This window comes from Tamandua tetradactyla, chromosome 12, assembly GCF_023851605.1.
Source record: "Tamandua tetradactyla isolate mTamTet1 chromosome 12, mTamTet1.pri, whole genome shotgun sequence".
Classification (NCBI taxonomy): domain Eukaryota; kingdom Metazoa; phylum Chordata; class Mammalia; order Pilosa; family Myrmecophagidae; genus Tamandua; species Tamandua tetradactyla.
In genome coordinates, this window is record NC_135338.1 from 68,287,949 (window position 1) to 68,310,513 (window position 22,565).

The 22,565-nt window shown below is 51.3% G+C and overlaps 1 protein-coding gene across 3 annotated transcripts in view; it reads right to left on the reverse strand.

Moving 5' to 3' along the window:
* Positions 1 to 18,803: 18,803 nt before the first annotated feature.
* The window catches only part of CD276 (CD276 molecule), a 32,678-nt gene continuing 28,916 nt past the window's right edge, over positions 18,804 to 22,565 (reverse strand). For all 3 annotated transcript variants that reach the window (XM_077123840.1, XM_077123841.1, XM_077123839.1), the window contains exons 7-8: positions 22,028 to 22,063; positions 18,804 to 20,384 (exon numbers count right to left, since the gene is read on the reverse strand). In XM_077123840.1, the coding sequence (XP_076979955.1) occupies positions 20,362 to 20,384; positions 22,028 to 22,063 (59 nt within the window). In that variant the 3' untranslated portion in view covers positions 18,804 to 20,361. The remainder of the gene's footprint in view (positions 20,385 to 22,027; positions 22,064 to 22,565) is intronic.

The window sequence follows — 22,565 nt, forward strand, 5'->3', positions numbered from 1 at the left end:
GCCAGGGTAAGGAACTGTCCACTCTGGAGAGGCCGCTGTGTGTTTGTGTTTGTATGTGTCATGGCTTACATCCATCAATTGTTCCCTGAACAACTACCTCAAATGGGGCAGTGATGTAGGGGTGTCCCGGAAAAGCAGGAAGTGGGACTTGAAATATGTATAGGCTCTAGAAGACCCAAAAAGCACCTCCCTGACAGTGAAGTGGAATCCCTGTGGCTTTCTTCTGACGTGAAATGCACAATGTGGTCACCCAGGGAGAAAGGGAATTCAGCTGCAAAGCTGTTGAGTACTGGAGCATGGGGTACTGGGCTTCCTGTCCCTGAGGCCATCACATCCCCCCCTGGGGACCTTCCTTCACATCTGCCTGCTCCATCTGGGTAAAGCTCTCACGGCTCTACCCCATCTCCAGAACCCTGGCGGTGCTGGTTTCCTCACCCAGAATATCCTGTCACATCTCAGTGTTTCCAGGAAGTCTCATTTCATGGACCACCTCCTGTGACACAACCTGCGCTGGGCCGCAGAGGGGGCAGGAGGGAAAGGGGTGCCTGTGATCACGACCCATGAGTGCCTCCTGTGCACTGGGCGTTGTTCTGATCACGTGCCGTATCTCATTTATTCCTCACAGCTAATAGGAGACAGCAATTTTATTTATGCCTGTCTTCCAGATGAGGAAACTGAGGCTCTGAGAAGTTAGGTAACTTGCAAAAGGCAAGGGATGGGTTATGGAACCAGGGTTCGCCCTTAAATTGGGTCACTTGGTGCTTGAACATCTGCATCAGTCAAAAGCACGGTGGAGTCACTGCTGTGGTTTCTGGGCGTGAAGGAGGGGTTTCGGGGTCTGAGATCCAGATGGTCCTTGGGGGGCAGGGGTGGTGTTGGAATCAGCAAAGCTGTCTGTGAATAGGGTTCAGTCTTTGGAGAGCGTGGCAACTGAATATCACGGCCTCTGACGTACAGCCTGGGAATGTTTGTGGATGAATGAATGAATGCGCCCCATTCACAGAGAAGAGATCCATTATGCTTTCATTCAATCAGCTTTCATTGACAACCTCCCATGTGCCGGGTCTCACGTTGCCTGCTCACACAAGCAACTCCCCTATGAGTGTCTGGTCTGGTGTGACTGGGGGCTCGGGAGAGTCAGTACTGAGAAGCCAGAGGGGGTACTGGGTGCAACCGGTGGTCCCAGAGGCACCCAGGGGGCACCAGGAGGTCTCTGGGGAAGGAGTCAGGAGCATGAGGCAGTAGGCCAGCTTGATGAGATGATAGTTCTGGGACATGTCCCTGGGGTAGGGGAGTTCTCAGCCTGACACCCCTTTAAAGGACCAGGCAGTGTCCCCCATGCCCAAGAATAAGGAAGCATCACTGTGTCCAGATCACTGAAAGGGAGAGACGACTTAGCCTATGGAAGTGGTGGGATGGACCCGAGGGACAGAAAGAGGGGTAAACTATTCAGAAGTCCCAGCATCATTCCCTGCCCTTAGAGACAAAGAGAGGCTGTGCCAAGGAAAGGGGCAAATGGGGAGAGGTGGGGTGGGACTGGAAACGAGAGAGGCAGCAGGCCCGGGCTTCCGCCTCTACCCTCCTGTGTGCCTTCTCTCTCTTCCAACCCAACCCCTATTCTCCAGCTGGCTTGGGGGAGAAAATTGACATTTATTGCCCACTGAGGATATACCCAGCACTGTGCTGCATCTTTTAACACTAAGTGACAGATTTAATTGTGCCCAGCACATAGATTATTCATTAATTTATTGAATAAATGGACTAACAGAGTCTTCACTTTACAGGTGAGGAAACTGATGAACAAATGAGGAATCTGTCCGAAGTTACATGGCAGGAAATTGGTTATTAACATGGCTATTACTATTTACACACTGTAAGAACTACTCTTTATGCAATACTTACTGTTAGGCACTTTACATAAATCACCGCACCCACTTTGAAGCAACCCCCCAGAGAAATGGTGACTACTTTTACAAATAAGAAAACTGAGACCCAGACAGGTTTAACATCCTGCCCAGGACAGCCCATATCCTAAGTGACAGCAGGATCCGAACCCAGACTCCCCCAGGCTGCCCACACTCCTAGTTTCCCAGGACTGGAAACTCTGGAAAGTAGAGAATTTCCAGAGCCCAGATTTCTCCCAGTATAACCGTGGCTGAACTTGGATGAGCCAGGCTAGCCGTGCTTACCTGCCTGTTACCTGCCCTTGGCAGCATTAGGACAGAACCCACCCACCCTGCCCCTGTCCCCTGTGGGTCTGAGACCCTGTTCAGGTGACCAGCAGAATGACAGGTGCAGATTCAATGTGTCCTTTCCCCCTTCTCATCTGTCTCTGGCTGAGCCAGAAAGGCTAGCCTGACATCAGCCCAATGAAAGCCCAGGGCCTTTCTGGTCTGTGTTTCACTGGCCCTCAGTGGGCTGGAGTACCTGGCAAGGGCTTCAAAGAGGAGGAGGAATGGGAGATGGACTTTTGTTTGAAATGGAGTAGAACTTGGGCACCTAGAGGTGAGCATGGAGGGTGTGTCAGGCTAGTGGATCTTCACGAACAGAGACAGCTGGGGTGACCACGTGGCAGAGAGTAGGGAGGCCCTGCTAAAGCAGGGGGTGCATGTTGGTGCATAATGGACAAGATGAGAGCACTGTCAGCAAGGGGCTTTAGCATCCCCACAGCACCCGCCCCCCTCAGAGCCACCCCGTCCCCTTGCCTACAGAGGAAGGAATCAAGGTTTCTTGACCAGCCTGAGACTGGGAGAATAGATTTAAGATAGGTCAATAGAGACCATCGTGATAGGGACCCACTTTAATGAATAGATAAGAACAGCACATAATTAGCACGTTGGTAAGTAAGATAGATAGGCTAAAGCCCTTGAAAATAATCTCCTCTTATAAAGTAGGTTAAATATTTACTCCCCCACCCCCAACCCCACAGTGCATTCTCAGTGTACTTTTCCCTCCCCGGGGAGGGGGTGGACAGGGACTGGAATGCTGGGGCCACTTCTACCCTATTACCCATGAGCTAGCCGGGATCCTGATGAGTCCGGCCTGGCGACCTGCCTGCCCGGCCACAGAGAGGAGCGCAGCTGCCGCCACCACTCATCTCTCCCACCTGACCTGTCCCCCTGCCACGCCAGCGAAGGAGGCCCAGGGGTCTTAGCGGGGGACCTCAGGCCGATGCTGTCCATGGCCCAGGCCCCAGGCCTGAGGAGATGAGACTCCCTGGCAGGGGCATTTGCAGTCACACACTGCCTGCTGCCCTCAGTTTCCCACTCAGGCTGCTCCCTCTCCTCCCAGCCCTGCTGGGACGTAGAGGTCAGTTCTCCCACTGCAGGCGACAAATACGGTGGTGCAGCGCCCCCGCGGTGCCCTTCCCGCCGCCATCTCGGAACTGCCGCAGACACCCGTTCTCCAGGTGCTGCTCCCCTGCACCCCCTCTCCCCGCCCGTCCTCCGCTCCCGAGAAAGGGGAAGCAAGGAAGCGAGGCGGGACTGGGAGGGGGCTGGGTCTCTACCAGGCGCAGCCTGCCGAGAGCTGTGGAAAGAGGCCTGGGGCCCTGATTCTGGGGGCATGTCCTTGAGCCAACCCGGCCTGTGGGAGGGCCTTCCCGGGAGACCCCAGCGAGGGTGGAGAGTTTTCCCTGGGTCACGTAGTAGACTGACTGGGGGAGACCTCCCAAAGGAGGTGGCAATGAATAAGTCCCCATTAGAAACATAAGGAAGGGACTTCTCTCTTGTCCTCTCAGGGAGGGGGTACACTGACGGGTTGTGACCCAGGAGAGGGACGGAACCCGGGTGCCTGCTCCCCACCAGCAAGCTTGGCCCCATCTCCCCCCTTAGCCCCCAGAGACTGACCACCCCTGAGGGAAGCAGCGTTGGAGGAAGTGCCTTACTCCCAGAGACCCAGAGAGATGTGAAGGGTTAAATCTGGGAAATCAGCCAAGGAGAGAAGATAAGTCCCGGGAGTCTTGAGCCCAGCGTGTGGTCTGTGGTCGGGGTGGGGGTGGGGTGGGGGGGGGAGGGTGGGGGTGAGGACTCTCAGTGCCCAGCCCTCCCCCACCGGACCCTCCCAAGGTTGACTGCACTGCAGGCCTAGCACAGGCAAGAGGAGAGACTCTCTCAGCATGGACCCCCCCAAGGTATGGAGTCCAGTCTTTCCCGCTAAGCTTATGGGTCTCCTAGGGTTCCTGCCTTCCTAAGGGAAGGCTCATCCAGGGAGTTCCTTGTGGGGTGGGCTCAGGCCGAGGCCGGGAGCGTACCCCAGGGGGGCACTCTGAGAACTTTTCTAGCCCAGAGACCCCCGCCCTCCAGGCCAAGCTGATCTTGCTCACCCTCCGGTTCCCTGGGTAGTTTCCTTCCTCTTGGCCAAAGATTGCAAATTGGTGGCTAGCACACCTGTTTTGTTCCCAAACATGGTATTCATTTGAAAAAAAAAATAGATCCACCCCGAGTATATATCCCAGATCATTGAAAACAGGTGTTCAAACAGGACCTTGATGCAAAGATTTAAAGCAGAACTATCCACAATGGCTAAAAGGTGGAAACAAACCAAATGTCCACCAGTTGATGAATGAATAAATAAATGGAGCACATGCGTAGGATGGAGTATGATTCAGCCATAAAAAGAAATGAAGCTTTGATCCATGCTACAACGTGGATGAACGTTGAAAGCATTATGCTAAGTGAAAGAAGCCAGACACAATAGGACAGATAATTATATGGTCCCATTTATATGAAGTGTCCAAATAGGCAAATCCATAGAGACAGAAAGGGGGTTAGAGGTTGTCAGGGGCTGGGAGGAGGGGGAATGGGGAGACTGCTTAATGGATATGGGTTTTCCTTTGGGGTGATGAAAAAGTTCTGGAACCAAATAAAAGTGATGGTTGCACAACAGTGTGATTGTACTTAATGCCACTGAATTGTACACTATAAAATGATTAAAATGATAAATTTTATGTTACATATATGTGCTGGTTTGAAAGGATGTATGTCCCTAGAAAAGCCATGTTTTAATCCTAATCCCATTTCGTAAACCATTTCTTCTGATTCCTATTCAGCATTGTATATTTGAAACTGTAATTAGATCATCTCCCTGGAGATGTGATGTAATCGAGAGTGGTTGTTAAACTGGATTAGGTGACGACATGTCTCCACCCATTTGGGTGGGTCTTGATTAGTTTCTGAAGTCCTATAAAAAAGGAAACATTTTGGAGAATGGGAGATTCAGAGAGAGTAGAGAATGCTGCAGCACTAGGAAGCAGAGTCCACCAGCCAGAGACCTTTGGAGATGAAGAAGGAAATGCCTCCCAGGCAGCTTCATGAAACCGGAAGCCAGGAGAGAAAGTTAGCAGATGAGGCTGTATCCACCATGTGCCCTCCCAGCTGAGAGAAAAGCCCTGACTGTGTTTGCCATGTGCCTTCTCACTTCAGAGAGAAACCCTGAACTTCATCGGCCTTCCTAAACCAAGGTATCTTTCCCTGGATGGATGCCTTAGATTGGACATTTCTATAGACTTGTTTTAATTGGGACATTTTCTCGGTCTTAGAACTGTAAACTAGCAACTTATTAAATTCCCCTTTTTAAAAGCTATTCTGTTTCTGGTATATTGCATTCTGGCAGCTAGCAAACTAGAACGATGTATTTTACCACAATTAAAAAAAAGTAGAGGATTACACATAAAAATCCAGATTTCAGGTTTCTTGGTGGCAAAAAATCAGTAGATCTGACAACTCTGGGCTGGTATTCTCACACAGCCACAGTCAGCAGGAGCTGAGCAGCAGGGCCCCTTTGATGGGACAGGCACTCGGCAGCAGACCACACCCCCGGATCTTCTCATTCATTACACTGGCACCTGCAGACATGTGAGTCTGTGACACCTCTGCGGCTCCAACCTGCCCCAAATTCAACTTTCATCATGTCATCCCATCCTTTCTATCTCTACTGTGTCTTAAACATACCTTTGATCCGACCTCAATACTGCAATGGGGTTTGTTTTCCTCACAAAGCTTTTTCTCCCAGTGGATTGCCAGCTCCATGTGGGCAAGTCCAACTGATGGGCTTCCAGGAGCTGGCACAGGGCCTGGCAGGCATAGGTACTCAGAGAATACCCATTAAACGAATGTGCCCCTCTCCCACTTTTGCCCACAGAGCCTAAACCCTGGAATGGGGTTGGGGCCCTGACTCCTGAAGTCTTCCCCAAAGGAGGGGGCGGGAGGTGTGATTCCAGGTGTTGGAGGAGTAAAGAGAAAAGAAAGGGTGTCTGGCCTGAACTTCCTGCTCCTTGAGGGGACCAGTCTCTGCTGGAAGTTCCAAAGTACCCCCTTCTCTATTTTGTTTTGTGCTGCTTTTTTTAAATTCAGAGCATCATAGCAGAGTTGAGGGATGATTTCATACTTTTTAGTAAAGGAATCTTCAAATCAAATAATCTTTGTAGCTCTTCAATCAATCCACAGTTACACTAGCCATAAAAGATAACTCATTCGTATGTAATTGCTATCGTTCAAGAGTTGGATAGGAATTGTGAGATGTCAGTTAAGTGAATTTTTGCTTAATCAAGTGTCTTTGCCCCATAAGGTTCGTACATTCTGAAGATCCAGCAAAGCTTCCAGACACACAGGGTCTAGTTAAACCCACTGGCATTGGCCTCCCCCACCTCCCCCAGTGCTGGTAGCCTTGGGAGCTGCCCCAGAAGCCCTTCTGGGATGCCCTGCTGACAAGCTCTGTCTGCTTTCCCCCCTGTGCCCCTGCCCCAGCCCTATCAGAACATCCCTACCGGAGGGATCACCCACTGAGAAGGTACTGAGGGCATCTGGCAGGGCCACCATTCACATTGTGTTCCATGAGGATGCCCCTCCCCCCAGGCACAGCTCCAAATACATCATGGAATTGACGTCCCCTGGAAGTTGTGTGGCATGTAGTTTCCAGCATCCATATAGGAGCACAAGGACTCATGGCTCAGACTCCAAGCGGAGACCACCAAGCCCTTCTGGACCCCAGATCAGAGCTTCCTCATACTTTCAAGCTCCAGCTGATCCTGGGAAACACTCACTTTACGGACTGTAGTGCAGAAAAGATCCTGCATAAAATGGAGCAGGGGGCAGGGTGAATGGATCCCTACCCTGGCCTCAGACTGGTCCCAAGAAGCATCAAAATTACCAGCCTTTGCCCTACCTCAAACCCTGGCAGTGACCCTGGCAGAGAGCAGGAGCTGTGGCAGCCCAGGCACAGCAGAGCACCATCCCAGGGTCCTGAGGCTAATGACTGCTGACCTCCATGGCCTGTACACTGGACCAAGCAGTGGTCAGGATCTACCAGGGGGAGGCTGGCTCACAAGCCATGAAGTGTGATGTCCCAGGCTTTATAGCTAGAGAGATCTGGGTTTGAATTCAGGCTGCATCTCTTACTAGCTTTATGATCTTGCACAAGTTACTTAACCACTTAAAGCTTCACTTTCTTAAGGGTAATAAGACCCACCCAATAGCTCTGTTGTGGAGGTGAAAGAACAAAACATAGGTGAAACCCCTAAACTTGGGTCTGGCAGAACATGCATCAACAATGTGGCCCTTATGTCATCACAGAGACCAGGCACAAAGGTGGGACCAGAGCAGAGCATCTCCAAATAGCCATGAGACCCCCAGCTTTGCTTTAGATGGACCCATCAGAACTAGTGTTGTCCTGGAGATTTTAATGAGCTGCCCATTTGGAAAGGTAGATCTCCCCCACCCCTAGGTGATCACACCTGGTAGTAGACAGAACACTTCCTTGTCCCTTGGAGACATTAGGGACAAGAAGGATGCCTGCCAGACTAATATCAGAACAGGAAATCTGCATGGAGGGACATGGCACTGGTGACAACTAGAGCTGGGGGGGAAATAGCGGTGAAGGGGTGCAGAGGACAGTACAAGGCAGAGAGTCCAACTCAAGGCAGAGATTTGCCTCCTCTCTGACTATGTGGGCCAGACCCTAGTATTATGGATATACTGCCCCACCTGCCATCAGTAGACAAACGGGTGGTTTTCCCAGAGTCCAGTTCTGCCTAGCACCTCATCTAACTGTGCAGCATCTTGCCACCTCCATCCACAGTGTTGCCTATGCTTCATCAAGGGGCGTCTAGGAGGGATGGGCTCACCTTGCCCTGCTTTGCAGGTTTCCTTGGCCCTCTTCTTGCTAAGTAAGAGCCCACTGAGACGGGGCCATAGGGGGTCCGGAGCACACCTAGCTCCAGGTTATCACCACCCATCCCCGACTCCCACCTGGTTATGAGGGAGCTCCACATTGAGAGTTCTCCTTCACTTTGGCAAAGGGAGCTTAGCGCTCTAGGAATTCACTTTCCTCTCTTCCTCCTCAATTCACTAGGCACTAAGCAAGCACGGTCAGGTCATCCTTCATGCGGAAACTGACACTGCCTTTTTAAGATGTGAGCATTGGGCTGTGGACACAGCAATAGAGAAGGGCTGTATTGAACAAATCATTCTTTCACCCGATTGCCCTGGCACTCAGTGTCATTCCTAGGATGGTTGGATGAAATAAAGGTTCAGCTATGGGACAGACCCAGGCCCAGTCAACAGCCAGAGCTCAGGAGAAGACCAAGGATAGGATTCAGGCTCAGGGCTCAGTGTGTGACGGGGATCAGGGCTCACTGTGCGACTGGGATCAGGGCTCAGTATGTGACCAGGGTCAGGGCTTAGCCTGGTCCAAGATTTTGGTTTTGGTCTAAGGAAGGGAAAAGACCTCCCAACTGTATTCCCTAATCTCTCGTGTAAATCATTCTTCACATATACACCTGTGATCTTGCAAGAATACAATCTCATGTCACACTTCTGCCTCAAAACTTTCTACATGTAAAAAACAAAAAACCTTCAGGGGTTCCTTGTAATCTTTAGGACCAAACTGCAGCAATTTAGCAGGACATCTGACACCCTCCACAGCCTGTTCACCTCTGCTTTCCCTGCAGCTTTCCCTGCAGCTTCCCCTGCTGTTCCCCTCTATGCAGCTGCTGTTTGAGGCACATGCACTGCTAGCAGGTCCCTAATGAGCCTGGCTCTTTCATGCCTCCATGTGCTTCAAGGCCACCCCCTTCATGGGACCGACTCTGGCCTCTCATCAGTGTCGTGTAGGGGTTAGACACTAGAGCTCAGGAGCTGAGCTAAGCTGTGTTCAAATGCTGGTTTCACCACTTCCTTGCTGTGGGGCTTTGGGCAAACACCTGTGCAAAGGCTGCGGCCAGGTTCTCGTGGTGAGTTCACAGTCAGGCTTTAACACGCAGGACTCCTTTTCATCCTTAATCATACCCCAGTGTAGCTGACACGTTTAACAACATCCCATCCCTACCTCCTTCTAGCAGCCTTGTGGACTGCAGAGGCTGGAGAGCTGAAAATGACATTTCCCAGATGCCTTACAACAGAAGTTCTTTTGTGAACTAGGATGCCTCAGTCAGATGTGCTTTTGTAAGATCTGAAAGGCAGATTCGGAGGCTAGCTATTGCCATTTGGGGCTGTTTTTGGCCAGTAAGCCCAGTTGTGGAAATGCCACAGCTCTGATTCATGCATGGAGAGAGGCAGCAGAAACGATTCCTGATGCCTGGACCAGGCCTTGGCAGTGTCTTATTGAACCCAGAGATTCAAGACTCAGCTCAAATGTCACCACCTCTGAAAGCCTTATCTAGTTCCTCCAGTGTTCTTTGCTCCCTCCTCTGGACCCCCTTAGCAACTCCCAGATCAATTTTGTATAGATGTTTATTTCTCCTACTGACCACAACTTCTCCATCCGAGTATAACATGGTATCCTATAAAGGAAGTTTGCATAAAGAAATGAGCCAGAGACTGTTATGATTGAATATGTCCCTCAAAAAGATATGTTCAAGTCCTAACTCCTAGTGCCATGAATGTGACCCCATCTGGAAAGAGGATCTTTGAAGCTACTATTCGTTAAGATGAGGCCAAACTGGAATAGCAAAGGCCCTCATCTAACATGCTGGTATCTTTTTAAGAAGATGAAATTGGACACGGACAGACTTCTAGCCTTCAGAACTGTGAGACGGTAAGTGTCTGTTGTTTTAAGCCACCCAGTCTGTGCTGCTTTGTTACAACAGTCCTAGGAATCCAAGACAAATCAGGCCTGAGAGCAGGCACCAGGGCCTCAAGACTTGGGAGCAGACAGAGATACAGGGATGCACTGGAAAGGAAGGGGACCAGCCAGGGTCGGCAGTGGGCTGCCAGGACAGCCAGAAAGACAAGGAAGCCAGCCTGGCAAAGGAAAGCCATCTCAGCCTCACCCACCACCCAGGGCTCAGAAGAAAACAAAAGGTATGTTCAGACTTAAAGCCAAGTCAGCAAGTGGACACCCATGAAGCAGTATATTCTTCGGACCCTGGCCTGCTTACCAGCCTCAGGGTTCATGGCCCTGAATCCAAAACGTAGAAACAAAGACACACGGCCAAGAGATAGGTCCCAATACACAGGAATACTTGGAGGGTTAAATCTGGAAAACAATGTAGGAGCAGAGGATGAGTTTCCCTTGGCCAGGGCATGAGAGGCAACAGGCAAAATGATATCCTCTGTCTACAGCAGCCCCAGCCCCTGATCCACCTGGGGTCTCAGGACCCAAAGAGCATGCTCACACCGAGGTATAAATGGAGCAAGGAAACAGCTGTTTTGCATGCCACCTTAGTGATGTGGATATGAAGATGGCACATAGGTGACAGTCTTGTAGAAGGCCACCTTCACTGGAAAGCAAGAACTAAGGAACCTGAAATTGAAAAGTCCAAGTCCTCCCCTGTCTGTGGCTAATGACATGAGGCAGAATCCCCTGTCCATCCTGGCCTCAGTCTCCTCCGTCTGTATAATAGGGACAGGCTACTCTGTGCTGAAGGGCTTAGAAAAATAAGGAAAACAAGAAAGTGCTGTGCAAACTAAGGGACTATGGCAGGGAGAGGGATGGAGATGTAGACTTGAGGCCATAGTGGGAAGCAGAGGCTACAGCTGTGGAGGGAAGGCTGGGAGGCACCCCAAAGTGCCACTAATGAGGTCCCAACAGACAGGGCTGGGTGTGAGCTTGGGTAACCGGCTCTCCTCCATCCCATAACTCAGCACACTTCAAATTAATAATTAAAACACTTCCTGTCAGATTCCAGCGTGGCACGTAATTAGAGCAGCTTCAGGCTCTGGGCAATAGTGATGAAAACAGGTCTTGTTAGAAAGAGACTTTTCTGGGAGACGGAGGTACAGATAGAGCCTTCCTCTCCAAATTCCTCCATCAGGGCTTCCCCTCTATCTGCATGCCAATTCTCTAGTGGGGAGAGAGAGAGATGGACAGGGGTTTTTCCTCTAGCCTGGGGAGAGGCAGGGGGCACAGGGAGGAATGCACTAGCTGGACATGAGAAGGCAGCTCAAGGATTTGTGCCAGACGGAGGGCAGGAGGGGAGTTTCAAAGGCAGACAGACACATCTGGGCCCATCTGCAGATCCGGAAGTCTTCCCTACCCCAGCATGTACTCATGAGGCGTTGTTCTCATGTCCTCTCCTGCCAGGGCTGCTGGGGCTCAGCCATCATCAACAGTCTAGGCACTCCGGAGCCTCCCACCAACCCATAGCAGTCACTACTTCATTCTAGGGTCCAGTCCTTCCTCATTCCTGCCAACCAAGTGGGCACAGACCCAGGAGTCCTAGTGCCCAACTCCTGGGCTTCTCAGTCTCCAGGAGCATGCAGTGGAGGTACTTTCCATGGTTCTAGAAAAGCTTCCAGTCCTCAGCTTCCTCCCTTGTCAGTTCTCCAAGAGCCTTGGCTGGTTTCCTCACCCCCATGACCCCTTCCTCCAGAGTTCAGTCCCCAAGCCCCATCACACTGTCACACCTCCACACGTGCCACCAGGCCAGGCTACTCCTGCCCTGAGAGAGGGAAGGGAGCCCTATTGCTTAGCTCATTTACAGAGGTCCCTGAGCACCCACCCTGGGACTCCGCACTGGTGGGCACACCCTCGGGAGCCTGGGAAGAGGAGCTCGTGCCCACACTACCTCTTAGAAGATGAAAATCATTTTAAAGCAATATTAGGTTACTTCACTGAAGTTGCTTTCATAAATATTTTAAGGGCACTTATTAGGAAATCCACAGGAGCAGAGAGGAGGTGGCTGAGGCTGGGAGGAAAGGTGCCCCTTAAGGTCTCAGATGCCACCGCCACCGCCATCATCTCTGCTGAAACATTTACTCCCTGGGGTGGGGGCTGCAGAAAAGAAAAGCCCACTTGGTCAGGCTCTCCCCTACCTCTGCTAGGAGGTGGCTGCACAGATACTCATGGCCATCTCCTCAGGACCAAATCCCTAGTGTCCTGTGGCTACAGCAACTGAGCTGGGAAGGAGAGGCCTCTTGGGTCTTACTCTAGGCTTTGGTTCCAATTGCTGGGGCAATGCTTCCCCTCTCTGAATTCAAAGGTACAGCCAGGAAGAGGCTGGGAGTTCCCTTCCCTAGCAAGCTGATGTTTCCAGATCTGTGGATGCTGTCCTTGTTCTCTGTTCTCCTCTCTCCACCTCCTCATCTATCTCCTTTCCTCCCCCCACCCCATGAACATGCGCTTCCAGGCCCCTCAGCCCTTGCATCTTGGCTGCCCTTCCCCATGCCACCAGGCAAGGAGAGCCTCTGCTGGGGTTTGGGAGGGGCTGAGAATGGGATCCTGCCTGCTGACCCATCATCCCTCTTGGGAGTAGGGCAGGATGGAGGCACCCTGGCCTCCTCTAATATAGCTCCCCTCCTTAGGAAAGAGCCTTTTCTCTTCCCCAAGCCAAAGCCAACAACCCAATTAAACTCCGAGAAAGCAGAATCGATCTGCAGTGCTGATACTCACTGGGCCACGGCTGCTTCCCTCTCCTGCCTGGGGCTCCTTCAGTTTCATCTTCCGTGGACAATAAGCAATTCTCCCCCATTCCACCTCCCACCCCCCCTCCCCCTGCCACCCCTCCACCACCAGGTCTGACTGTCTTTTCCCTCTCTGTTGGTCTCAGGTCAGATTCTCTCCTCTGTTCAGATCTTCGGATGAGGCAGCCCCGTGAAGACTGTCTTTTGGGCAATCTCGCTCCATCTCAGTCAACCAATGGAGAGAGATAGGGCACTATCCTTGACCCCATTTTACAGATGCGGACTTCAAGGACACCGAGCACTCAGAATCTGGCTCTCCAAGGTTAGCAGGTATCGTTCCCCATGCAGCATGTGGGAGTGGGAGCGGGTGAAGGGAGCCCAGGGAACCTTCTCTGGTAAATAAAAAAAGAATGACTTGCAATTACCATATCAATTGTTTTTCGGTAAATAGGGGCTTCTAAAAGATTTTTAAAAATAGATTAGTCCTTTAAACAAGTTAAGCACCCGTTGGCAGCCTCATTTACATTTCATTTGCTGGGAAATCCTTTTTTTTTTTTTTTCACAGATAGTGCAGAAGTAAACTTCAGCCTCATTCTTCCATTCAGAGATGTGAATTAATGTGATTTTAGGTGCTTCCCTGCCTGCACTGTACCCAAGGACAGAGGCTTCTCTGTGCCCAGCCATGGGCTGGGGGGCAATCCATACTTGCTCTGGAGAGAAGAACATGAACTTCCAGATTACCATAAATGAGCAAGTGCTCCCTCCTGGCTGTGAAACACTGAGGTGCTGTCAGATTTGCAAGGGGCGGGGGTGGGGCACGCAGGAGGGAGTGTGTAGGATTTTGCACAGGTAGAGAGAAGGCAGGTCAGGTGGGGGGAACAGCTTAAGCAAATGCTTATAAGCAGATTGAATATGGTATATACAACTGCCCCCATCAATCATTTCTCTGTCCCCTTCTCCTTTCCTGGGTTCAGCTCCCATCCACACTGCCTCCCTCCTCACCCATCCTCCAGCAGAACAGAATTCCTTCTCCTCTTCCAGCCCTACAGAGCCCATTCACAAGTGCCCTCGGCCCAGAACCCCTGCCTGCCAGCACATTTTCTTGTTGGGCTAACCCAGGTCCTCCCGGCTGCATTGCTGAGCGAGCACTCAGAAAGACAGTACAGAGAGATATGCCAAGGAAATCAGCACCCTGCCCATGCCTCCAGCCACCAGAGCTCTTGGCATGGTCACACAAGGAGGTCGCGCTCCCTCTGCAACCAGGCAGAATGTTTGCTGAAGCTGCCAACAGTGAACATGGAATTCAATGCAATTAACAAAGCTATAGGAACAAGAAGTAGTGCGTTCATTCGTTAGCAGCAAATTACACTAAATTATCTTAGCAAATAAGGCAGGAGGTTAGTTCACTGGCTGGCAGGCTCTGCAGAGATGCATAGTGGTCCGTCCTCCCCACCTTCAACAGAGTGGGGGTGGGTGGGGTCGCACTCTGCAAGAACTTATCAGGAGAGGGGAGGCCAGAAGGGAGCTGAATAAGGTGCAGACCAGATCCAGGCAGCATGCTGGCCTGGGAACTGTGGTACTGAGGAGATACTCCAGGTGCAGGGTGTAGAGGTGGGGCGAGTGGTAGAAATCCTACGTTCTGGTCATTCAGGATATTTCAAGTCTGCAGCCTAATAGAGAACCCAGAACATCCTTGGGGTGGGAGCAAATTTAAGACAGGGAGAGAGGAAAGCAAGAAGAGCACGAAGGCTGTTTCCCTTAGCCTGGCACACGGGTACAGACTGACGGCTTCAGGGAGCAGGACAGATGGTCCTTCCCTCTGCAGAGAACATGGTGCTGGAGGGAGGGAGGGAGGGAGCCAGATTCAGCATGTGACTGTGCACATCTGGAGGCCTGGGGGTGACTAGGGAGGAACATAGAGGGAGAAAGGGAGGCACACCAGTGCAGGAGGGACACTCAGGAGTGGGGAGGGCCCCCCATTTCCCGTGCACAAGCTGAAAGGGACTTAGCTATTAGCCGTGGCACCCCATCCTTCCTTACTGCCCCAGACCCCACATGGGCCACTGGCCCAGCTAGGAGAAGGAAATGGGGCTCCCTGCTCCCACTGGGCCGCACAACACAGGGAGCCCCCTTACCTCCAAACTAAACATGATCACTTGCTCCAACCTTCTTTGCACCTGTATTTCCTGTGCTTCCTTTCATTATAAAAGGAAAATCCCTGGGTCTGATTTAGTGACCACTGAGAACAGCCAGCTTGTTTCAGGTGCCTGGTCTGGAAGGTCTCTATCCAGGGTTGTCCCTCTATGTTGCATTAACTTGTAAGCTAGAGTCCCTGGGGTATGTACATCAAATATTTAGCAGTGATCTCAACAGTTACATCAGAACTTCTGGGGTTGGGCACTAAGCACCAATATTATTGAAAACCTCCTTAAGTGATTCTAATGTGCAGCAAGGGTAGAGAACCACTGGACTAAACGGGATCTGGAGCTGTGTCAGTAGGAGAGTAGACCTTAGGACTAAGCAGGTGACAGGCTGATCTATTAGGAGCCAAAACATTATGTGTCACATGAGACCCTCACTCTGAAAGGGACATTGATGAAACCGGTGCAGAGGAGGGCCGGGATGGTGGAGGGATCAGATCGGCTGAGGACGCTGAGGGGAGAGGGTTGTTCTACTGCTCAGATAGAAGGGAACGCCAAAGGTCACAGACCCTTTGACACTGAGGGCTGGGATGTCAGCCCCATCAGACCCAGGCTTTTCTCTGCCCTCACAGAGCACCACCTCATGAGTGGTGAATTAGTGTCATCATAACTATCTGGAGTGGGGAGCCAATGGAGAGCGAGGAACTTCGTCGGACACAAGTGCAGGAGATTTAACTTACCCCAAGGCAGCTGCATCCGAACGGGAGCTGATCGCTCCCATCAGTTGGGTTCCTGTGTTCCGGTTGCACTCAGACGGCGGTGCTGAAACAGGACGGATCCTGAGGAACGTAGGCGGCAGCCCCCACCAGGTAGCGCTGGCGGGAAGGCGTCCAGGATACGGCGGAGGAGGGAGGGATGACCGCGGGCACCGCCCACTGCCGGGTCCACGCTCTGCCCCGCCCCTGCCCTGCCCTGCCCCGCTCCAGCCTCGGCGAAAATTCCAAGTCCAGCTCACGGCTGGTCACCGCCCTGTCTAGAATCAATTCTGCCAGGGGCCCTAATGTGCTCTTCGCTTGCACATTCCCGCTGCCATAGGGACTGGTTAAAAATCAGCCCAAACAATTGCCAACATTTAAGCCCTGCTAACATTTAAGATGTGCTCACTGTATGACTGACGCAGAGATCCTACTCGAGAAACTTGGGCAAAAGGCTTGTGTTATTTATATGCAAACTTTAGTCCCTGGTAAAATATGTCCTAGAACAGCAGTGCTGTGAGATACTTTTTAGCCACTTAAAAAGAATGAGGGAAGCCTCTTTAAGACACTAGACACAAAATAGTGCATTCCATAGGATTCCATTTATATGAATTTCAATTCAAGGAGCAAAACTAATCTGATGGTGAAAGTTGTGGGAATAGGACTTTCTGGGATTTTAGAAGTGTTCTATATTTTGATCTGGGTGGTAGTTACGTGGGTATACACGTGTGTAAAAGTTCATGGGGCCACACACTGAAGATTAGCATACTTTAATACACTAAACATAAGTTGCACACGAATAAAACAGCAAAGGCGAAGGAGGAGGGCACCAGAAGAACTGACTTGGAAAAATGAGGAAGGGATAAAACCCAAAATTTTGCCGAACAATATGTGTGATTTAATTTTTTTTAATCTTGTTAAGGTAGGGGTAAAGTCTGGAAAGCTAGCACACTTGTAATAGTGCTTCCCTCTGGGCGGGGACTAGAGGTGAGAACAACCACTTTATGCAATTCTATATTGTTTGCATTTCTACTGTTTGACTCTGTACCAGACTAGCCGCCCCCCACCCCCCGCCCCACCCCACGCCACTCTTCATTGCACCCCAGCCTCTGGCTTCTCCTTTTCTGAGTCCCCGGCATTTGGACGCCAAGGGTTTTGGCTGCTGGGGTGAAGTTTTGGCTTCACTTTTCAATTTAAGCCTTGGAATCTTTGAACGTTGCTCAGCTCAGAATCTGCCAGGGTCTATGTTTACTGACCCACATATACCAACTTAATACCCAGCAGCTGCCTCCAGGCATGGAGCCCAGGTCAGGTGTCTTTCCCTGAACAGATGCTGGTGGAAGAGACCCTTCGTGCCTGTGAGTGTAACCACAGCACTCTGGAAGAAGACACAAGCAGGTAGAGAAAAAGGCAGGAGGACTCAGGGCACCCCAGCAGGGCTGGGCCGTGCCCCAAGTCTGCTCCCTCTGAGTGGTCAGATCCACTCATTGGTCTTCACAACCCCAGTTACAAATGGGTCTGGAGGCAAATTCCGGCCACACTGAGCCAGGCAAATGAACCCTTGCTCTATCCCCTCTTAAATATGGATGTGACACCTGCAGGCTACAGCTTACACCACTGTGAGAATTATTTCTCCATTAAAATGCAGGAGTTGGAGCTTTGCCCAGGAAGAGCAGCTAAAAATACCGATCTCTAGGGCGCACGTTACCAGGGGACTCAGTGGCCACCTTCCTCACCCCTGGGCCCCCAGGTAGTTCCCACACCTCTGGGCCCCTTCCTCCAGCACTCGATACAGCAGCCTGGCTGAGCTGCATGCCAGCCCCTCAGAAAGAAAAGGCCCCAGTCATCAGACCTGTTTTACAGGTGGGTAAACTGAGGTGTGGGCAGCTTGCTCTCTGAGTCACTGAGCTCCAGTTACAAAACCACCCAGGGAGCAAGAGTGGGTGGCTCTGACTGTGAGGAGGGGAAGAATAACCCCTCACATGTGATCATTCCTTCGTAGCTTCCAGAGACTTCTCACCTAATACCTGGTCCAATCCTCACAGTAACCTCAGGAAAGAAGCATGATACTGTCTACGCTTCACAGATGGAGACTGAAGTTCAGTGCAGTGAAGTGACAGACTCAAGGGCATACAGTCTTTATAAGGGGAAAAGGCAGCTCTTCGGCACAAGTTTTTGGGTCTAAAGCCCACCCAGAGCCTCCCTGGTGGGACCTCAAGCAGGTCCCTCCTAGGTCCACCAAACTTTATAATAAACTCTCCAGTTTATAAAGAATTTCCATACTTCAGGGGAGAGGATATACTGCTCCTGTTAAAGAGATAAAGAAATTAGGGCTCAGAGATATAAATGCATATATTTCCAAACTAGTAGGGAAGCCAGGATTAAAAAGTCCAGTGTCCTGACTCCCAGCCCAGTCTGGCTGGCCCCATGCTGAGATGCTGTCTGTCACCAAGGGGTAAATGAAACCAGTTGACTCTATGGGCTCACATCCCTGAACATGGTTCTCTTTGGAAATCTGTTTGCCTGCAACGTTCGCACCCTTCTCATGTCATTTGAGGTGGAAGATAGTCAAAACCTCAGTCTCTCTTTTCTTATCAGAAAACTAAGGCCAGAGAAGCGAATGTGCCACTCGAAGTCAAAGGGCAGACCCTGAGCCCAGCCTGGTGCTCATTCCACTGGCTCAGCCAAGAACAGCAAAGCTGGGTCTCAACACTGGGTCTCAGCTTTCCTATCTATAAAATGGGAGTGTTAGCCAAGCTTCTAAACGAGGCTGGGGTCTTGGTCTTCAGAGATAAAGAAAATGAGATGCTGCTTCGAGGAGTGGGAGGAACTCCATGCAGTGACAAAAGGGCCTGGCTTTCTGGACAACTTCACTTTACCAACAGGGAAACTGAGGCCAGGGAGTGGGGGCAGGACACATGGACACAGAAACCCATTCTCACCATTTAAGAATGGTGAGAATAAGGAGACCCAGGCATCCCCACCCCAGTCTGAAATATCCAAGAGGGGCTTGTTCCCGCTGAGTACTAAACCCCCACTCTGATTCCAGATATTTTACAGAGAGAAACTTTCTTACAAAGGCATTTATTTTTCCCAAAATACACCCCCGGTATACAAAATTCCTCAGAATCCCACATTTAAATTAGAAATCCCCATGTCTTCTGTGCCCAGGGAAGTGAGACATGTCACCAAGAGGACATTAACCTCAGAAGTTCTGCTCTACCGGAGGCTGGGCTGGCCAGAGATAAGCCAGGAGGTGTCTGCTTCAGCCCCAGAATAGCACCATGGGGGGTGGGGAGGGGTAAAGCAGGATCCCCAAACACTCCTGGCCCCCCACCTCCACCCCCAGGCTCACCTATACAGCTGCTATCCCAGGTCTGGGGGCCTTGGCTGCCTGCCCACCTGCCCGCCATTCTGGGCTCATGCCTGGGAAGACACTTTGGAATCCATCAGAGTTCCCAGTTGCGACAGGAGGTCACATCCTCCGGGAGTCTGCCCCTGCCCCATGATCTAGGTAAGGATTAGGGATGGGATGGCGGTGAGGTATCCGGGAAGCTGTGGGCCCAGATGGGGGGTACAGTGGAGAAGAAGGCAGAAGCCGCCCTCCCACACCACGGCCACACAGGTCAAGCTGCAGGATGGCGGCACCCTTGAGGGAGGGACGTGTCCTCACCCAGGGTCCCAAGTACCTAACCCAGTGCTGACACCCTGTGGATGCTTAAAAAGCATTAACTGAATGGATATACAAACAACATCCAAAGTTGGTCTGAGGTTCCCAAGGTGGGAAAGGCAGGACAGAAGCTGACCCCAAGGGGCCCATTCATTGCACACACCCAGAGAACCAGTGTGACCAGCACATGCTCCCCAGGGTGCAGGGGCGGGGTGGGGGCTAGGCAGAGGGCACAGTGGTCTCAGGCACAGCCCAGGGCACCACCGAGGAGACGGGAGCGGGGGCAGGGGCTCCACACGTGGTCCAGCACGTACACCTGTGTGTCTGCATACCTGGGGGAGTGGTGGTGACAGTCTGTCTTCACTTAGCAGGGGAAGGAAAAGGCCAACGCTGGGGCCAAAGCAGGAGGCATAGGAGACAGTCTCTAGACTCAAGGAGATGCTGAGACTGCAGTGCATCTGTCTGAGGAGACAGGATTATAGGCAGATGAAGGTTGAGAAATGCTAGTGTACCAGAGCCACTGGAGAAACAAGGCAAGGGCTGACTGTCTACCAGGTCTCTGGAGAAATAAGGCAGAAATAAGGGTCCTTTGGAAGAAAAAGGCAGCCAGATGGTCTGTACAGCATATCCACTGGAGGAATAAGGCATGGCTGGCCTGTGTACCATATCCTTTGGAGAAACAAGATAGAGGGTGATCTGTGTATTGTGTCCATAAGAAAAAAGGCAGCAGGATGACTTTTGCATCATGTCACCAGAGAAATAAGGCAGCAGGATGACTTAGGATCACGTCCAGTGGAGAAATAAGGTTGCAGGGTGGTCTCTGTATCGTGCCTTTTGGAGAGTGAGTAGGCCCACCAGAGTGGGGTCCATCTGATGGGGGCAGTGGCCCCCCAGTTCCCAGTGCAGCCATAGGTGGGGGCCCCAGGGCAGGGGCTGCAGCTCCCAGGTGCTCATGGTCAGGCTATTTCTTGTCCATCAACTGCATTTCATGATGGGAAAGAAAAAGGAAAAAGGAAAAAAAAAAATTAAGCATCCAAAGTTTTGCTTTTGGGGCAGGGGTGCACCAGAAAGAACCCCAGGTGCCTGTCACATGCCAGGGTGGGAAGAATGCTCCACTCCCGTCCTTTGGACTCTGCCTGTCCCCAGGGGAAGTATTCGTCACAGCTCTTCCATCTAGGGGCTATCTCTGTAGTCGCCCAGCATGGCCAGAGACTGGGGGGTGGGGGGGGCAAGGCTGCCTCACTGGGGGAGCAGGAGTAGGAACTCACTGCTTCACACCACAAGGCCACCTTCTCCAACAACTCGCTTCAGAAACCAAGCTGACACTGTGATTGCCACTGATGCCTCATTTGGTTGAAGACAATGGAAGTGAGGGGCGAGCAGATCACTTATTTCTACCCCCTCAAACCCCAGTAGAGGCCTCCATGACTGGCACTGACCACAGAGACAGCACTTCACAGTTTACAGAGCATGTCTGCCTTCGTCATCTTTGCCTAATCCTCACAGCCATCTTGTAAGGCAGATGTGATGGGATTTTACTCCGCTCACAGATGAGGAAAATCTCTAGAAGGTCAGGAGGCCTGTTGCAGATCCGAAGCCTTGTAGTTCCTGCTGGGCAGAGACTAGAACCAAGGTCTTCTCACTCCCAATCAAGGGGATTCTTTCTTTTGCCCAATCCCACTTCTCTGAAGACCTCTTACTGCCTTTCATGAAAGTCTAACACCATCACCCAGCTTTTTATCATACGTTCTGTGCAAGTTTCTGAGGGACCTCTTGCCACTGAAAGCTTCCCAAGGTCAGGACCCAGGGCCTCCTCTTCTCCCATCTCCCCAGAGGAAAGTTAAGTCCAGAGCTGAGCATCCAGGAAATCAGTGAAAGTTTATTTCCTAAAGTGGAAACCAAGTCAACCTGGAATCAACTTTGGTTTTCTAGGTGGAAGCTAGTCATACTTATGGCAAGTCTGCATCATAAAATATTTTCTTCAGAATACACAGACCAATATACATACATTTACACACAAACACAGACGCATGTCATGTGGCTATTGGTTACTTTTAAAAAGGAAGAATTTCAGACCAACCTCCCATCCACCATTTCCTAAGGTACCTGCTGACATTGTGCCAATATGAATAAGAATGAATGGTAGCGTTTACTAGCCACACATTATGTGCCAGGAACAGGGCTACCAAGCTGAGAACCTTTTGTAAACTCACTTGAACCAGGGAGTCACTGACTAGGTACTTGGGATGTAAGCAGAAGTGACGTGAGCAATTTCTAGTCAAGCCGTTAACCAGGAGCCTTGGACCCAGGAACGGAAGAGGCCAGAATCCAAGACAAAAGGTACCTGGCTCAAGGATATCAAAGACCTTCAGATTGCATATGCTTAGACTGTTAGAGGAGAGAGAAACTCCTGTCCTGTTGAGCCTCATTCGTATTTAGGTCCCATTAGACCTAAACTTGGGACTTTGGTTACTCAACCCTCTGCTGTCTCACAAGGGGGTTAGTCAAGGCAGCTCTTCTAGGGAGGGAGCCTCAGTCCCCCCAACCATGGAGACCCTCCCAGACTCCTACACACAGATGAACAAACACACAGACACACAATCTCCAGCATCACATCTTTACCTTCGTTGCTTTCGGAGTGCTTCAGAGGCCGCAGGGCTGCAAAACAGGAAGGACCATGTGATGAGGGGGGAAGCATGGTTAGTGGTGGGGTAGGGGTCAGGCAGAGGGGAGATGAGCCGAGGAAGAAGTGAGGGATAGAAAAAGACTGGGGGTGTGAGAGAAGTCAGGAGGGTGGGACAGCACTGCAGGCTGCTGTCCCAAGCCTACCTCTCTGTGGTGTGCTGCTCTCCTCTTTGGGCCTCCGTTTTCTGCCTCTATCAAATAGGGACAACCACCCTTCCCTCCAGGGAGCTAGAGATGTGAAAGTGCACCGAGCTCGTGAATGAAGTAAACAGCTGGGGCAGGACTGGCATATCTGTAGATGTCTGGAGGTGGGCCTGGGACTGCGAGGAACCGAGACTCATCAAATCTCTAACCTGTCTTCTCTCCTCAACTTCTTCCAACTACATCTGCCTCTGAGCAGGAAAAATGAGGCCTGATCCCAGAACTGTCTCTGTGGCCTTCACACAGGAACACCAACAGGCAGGGAATGAACTGG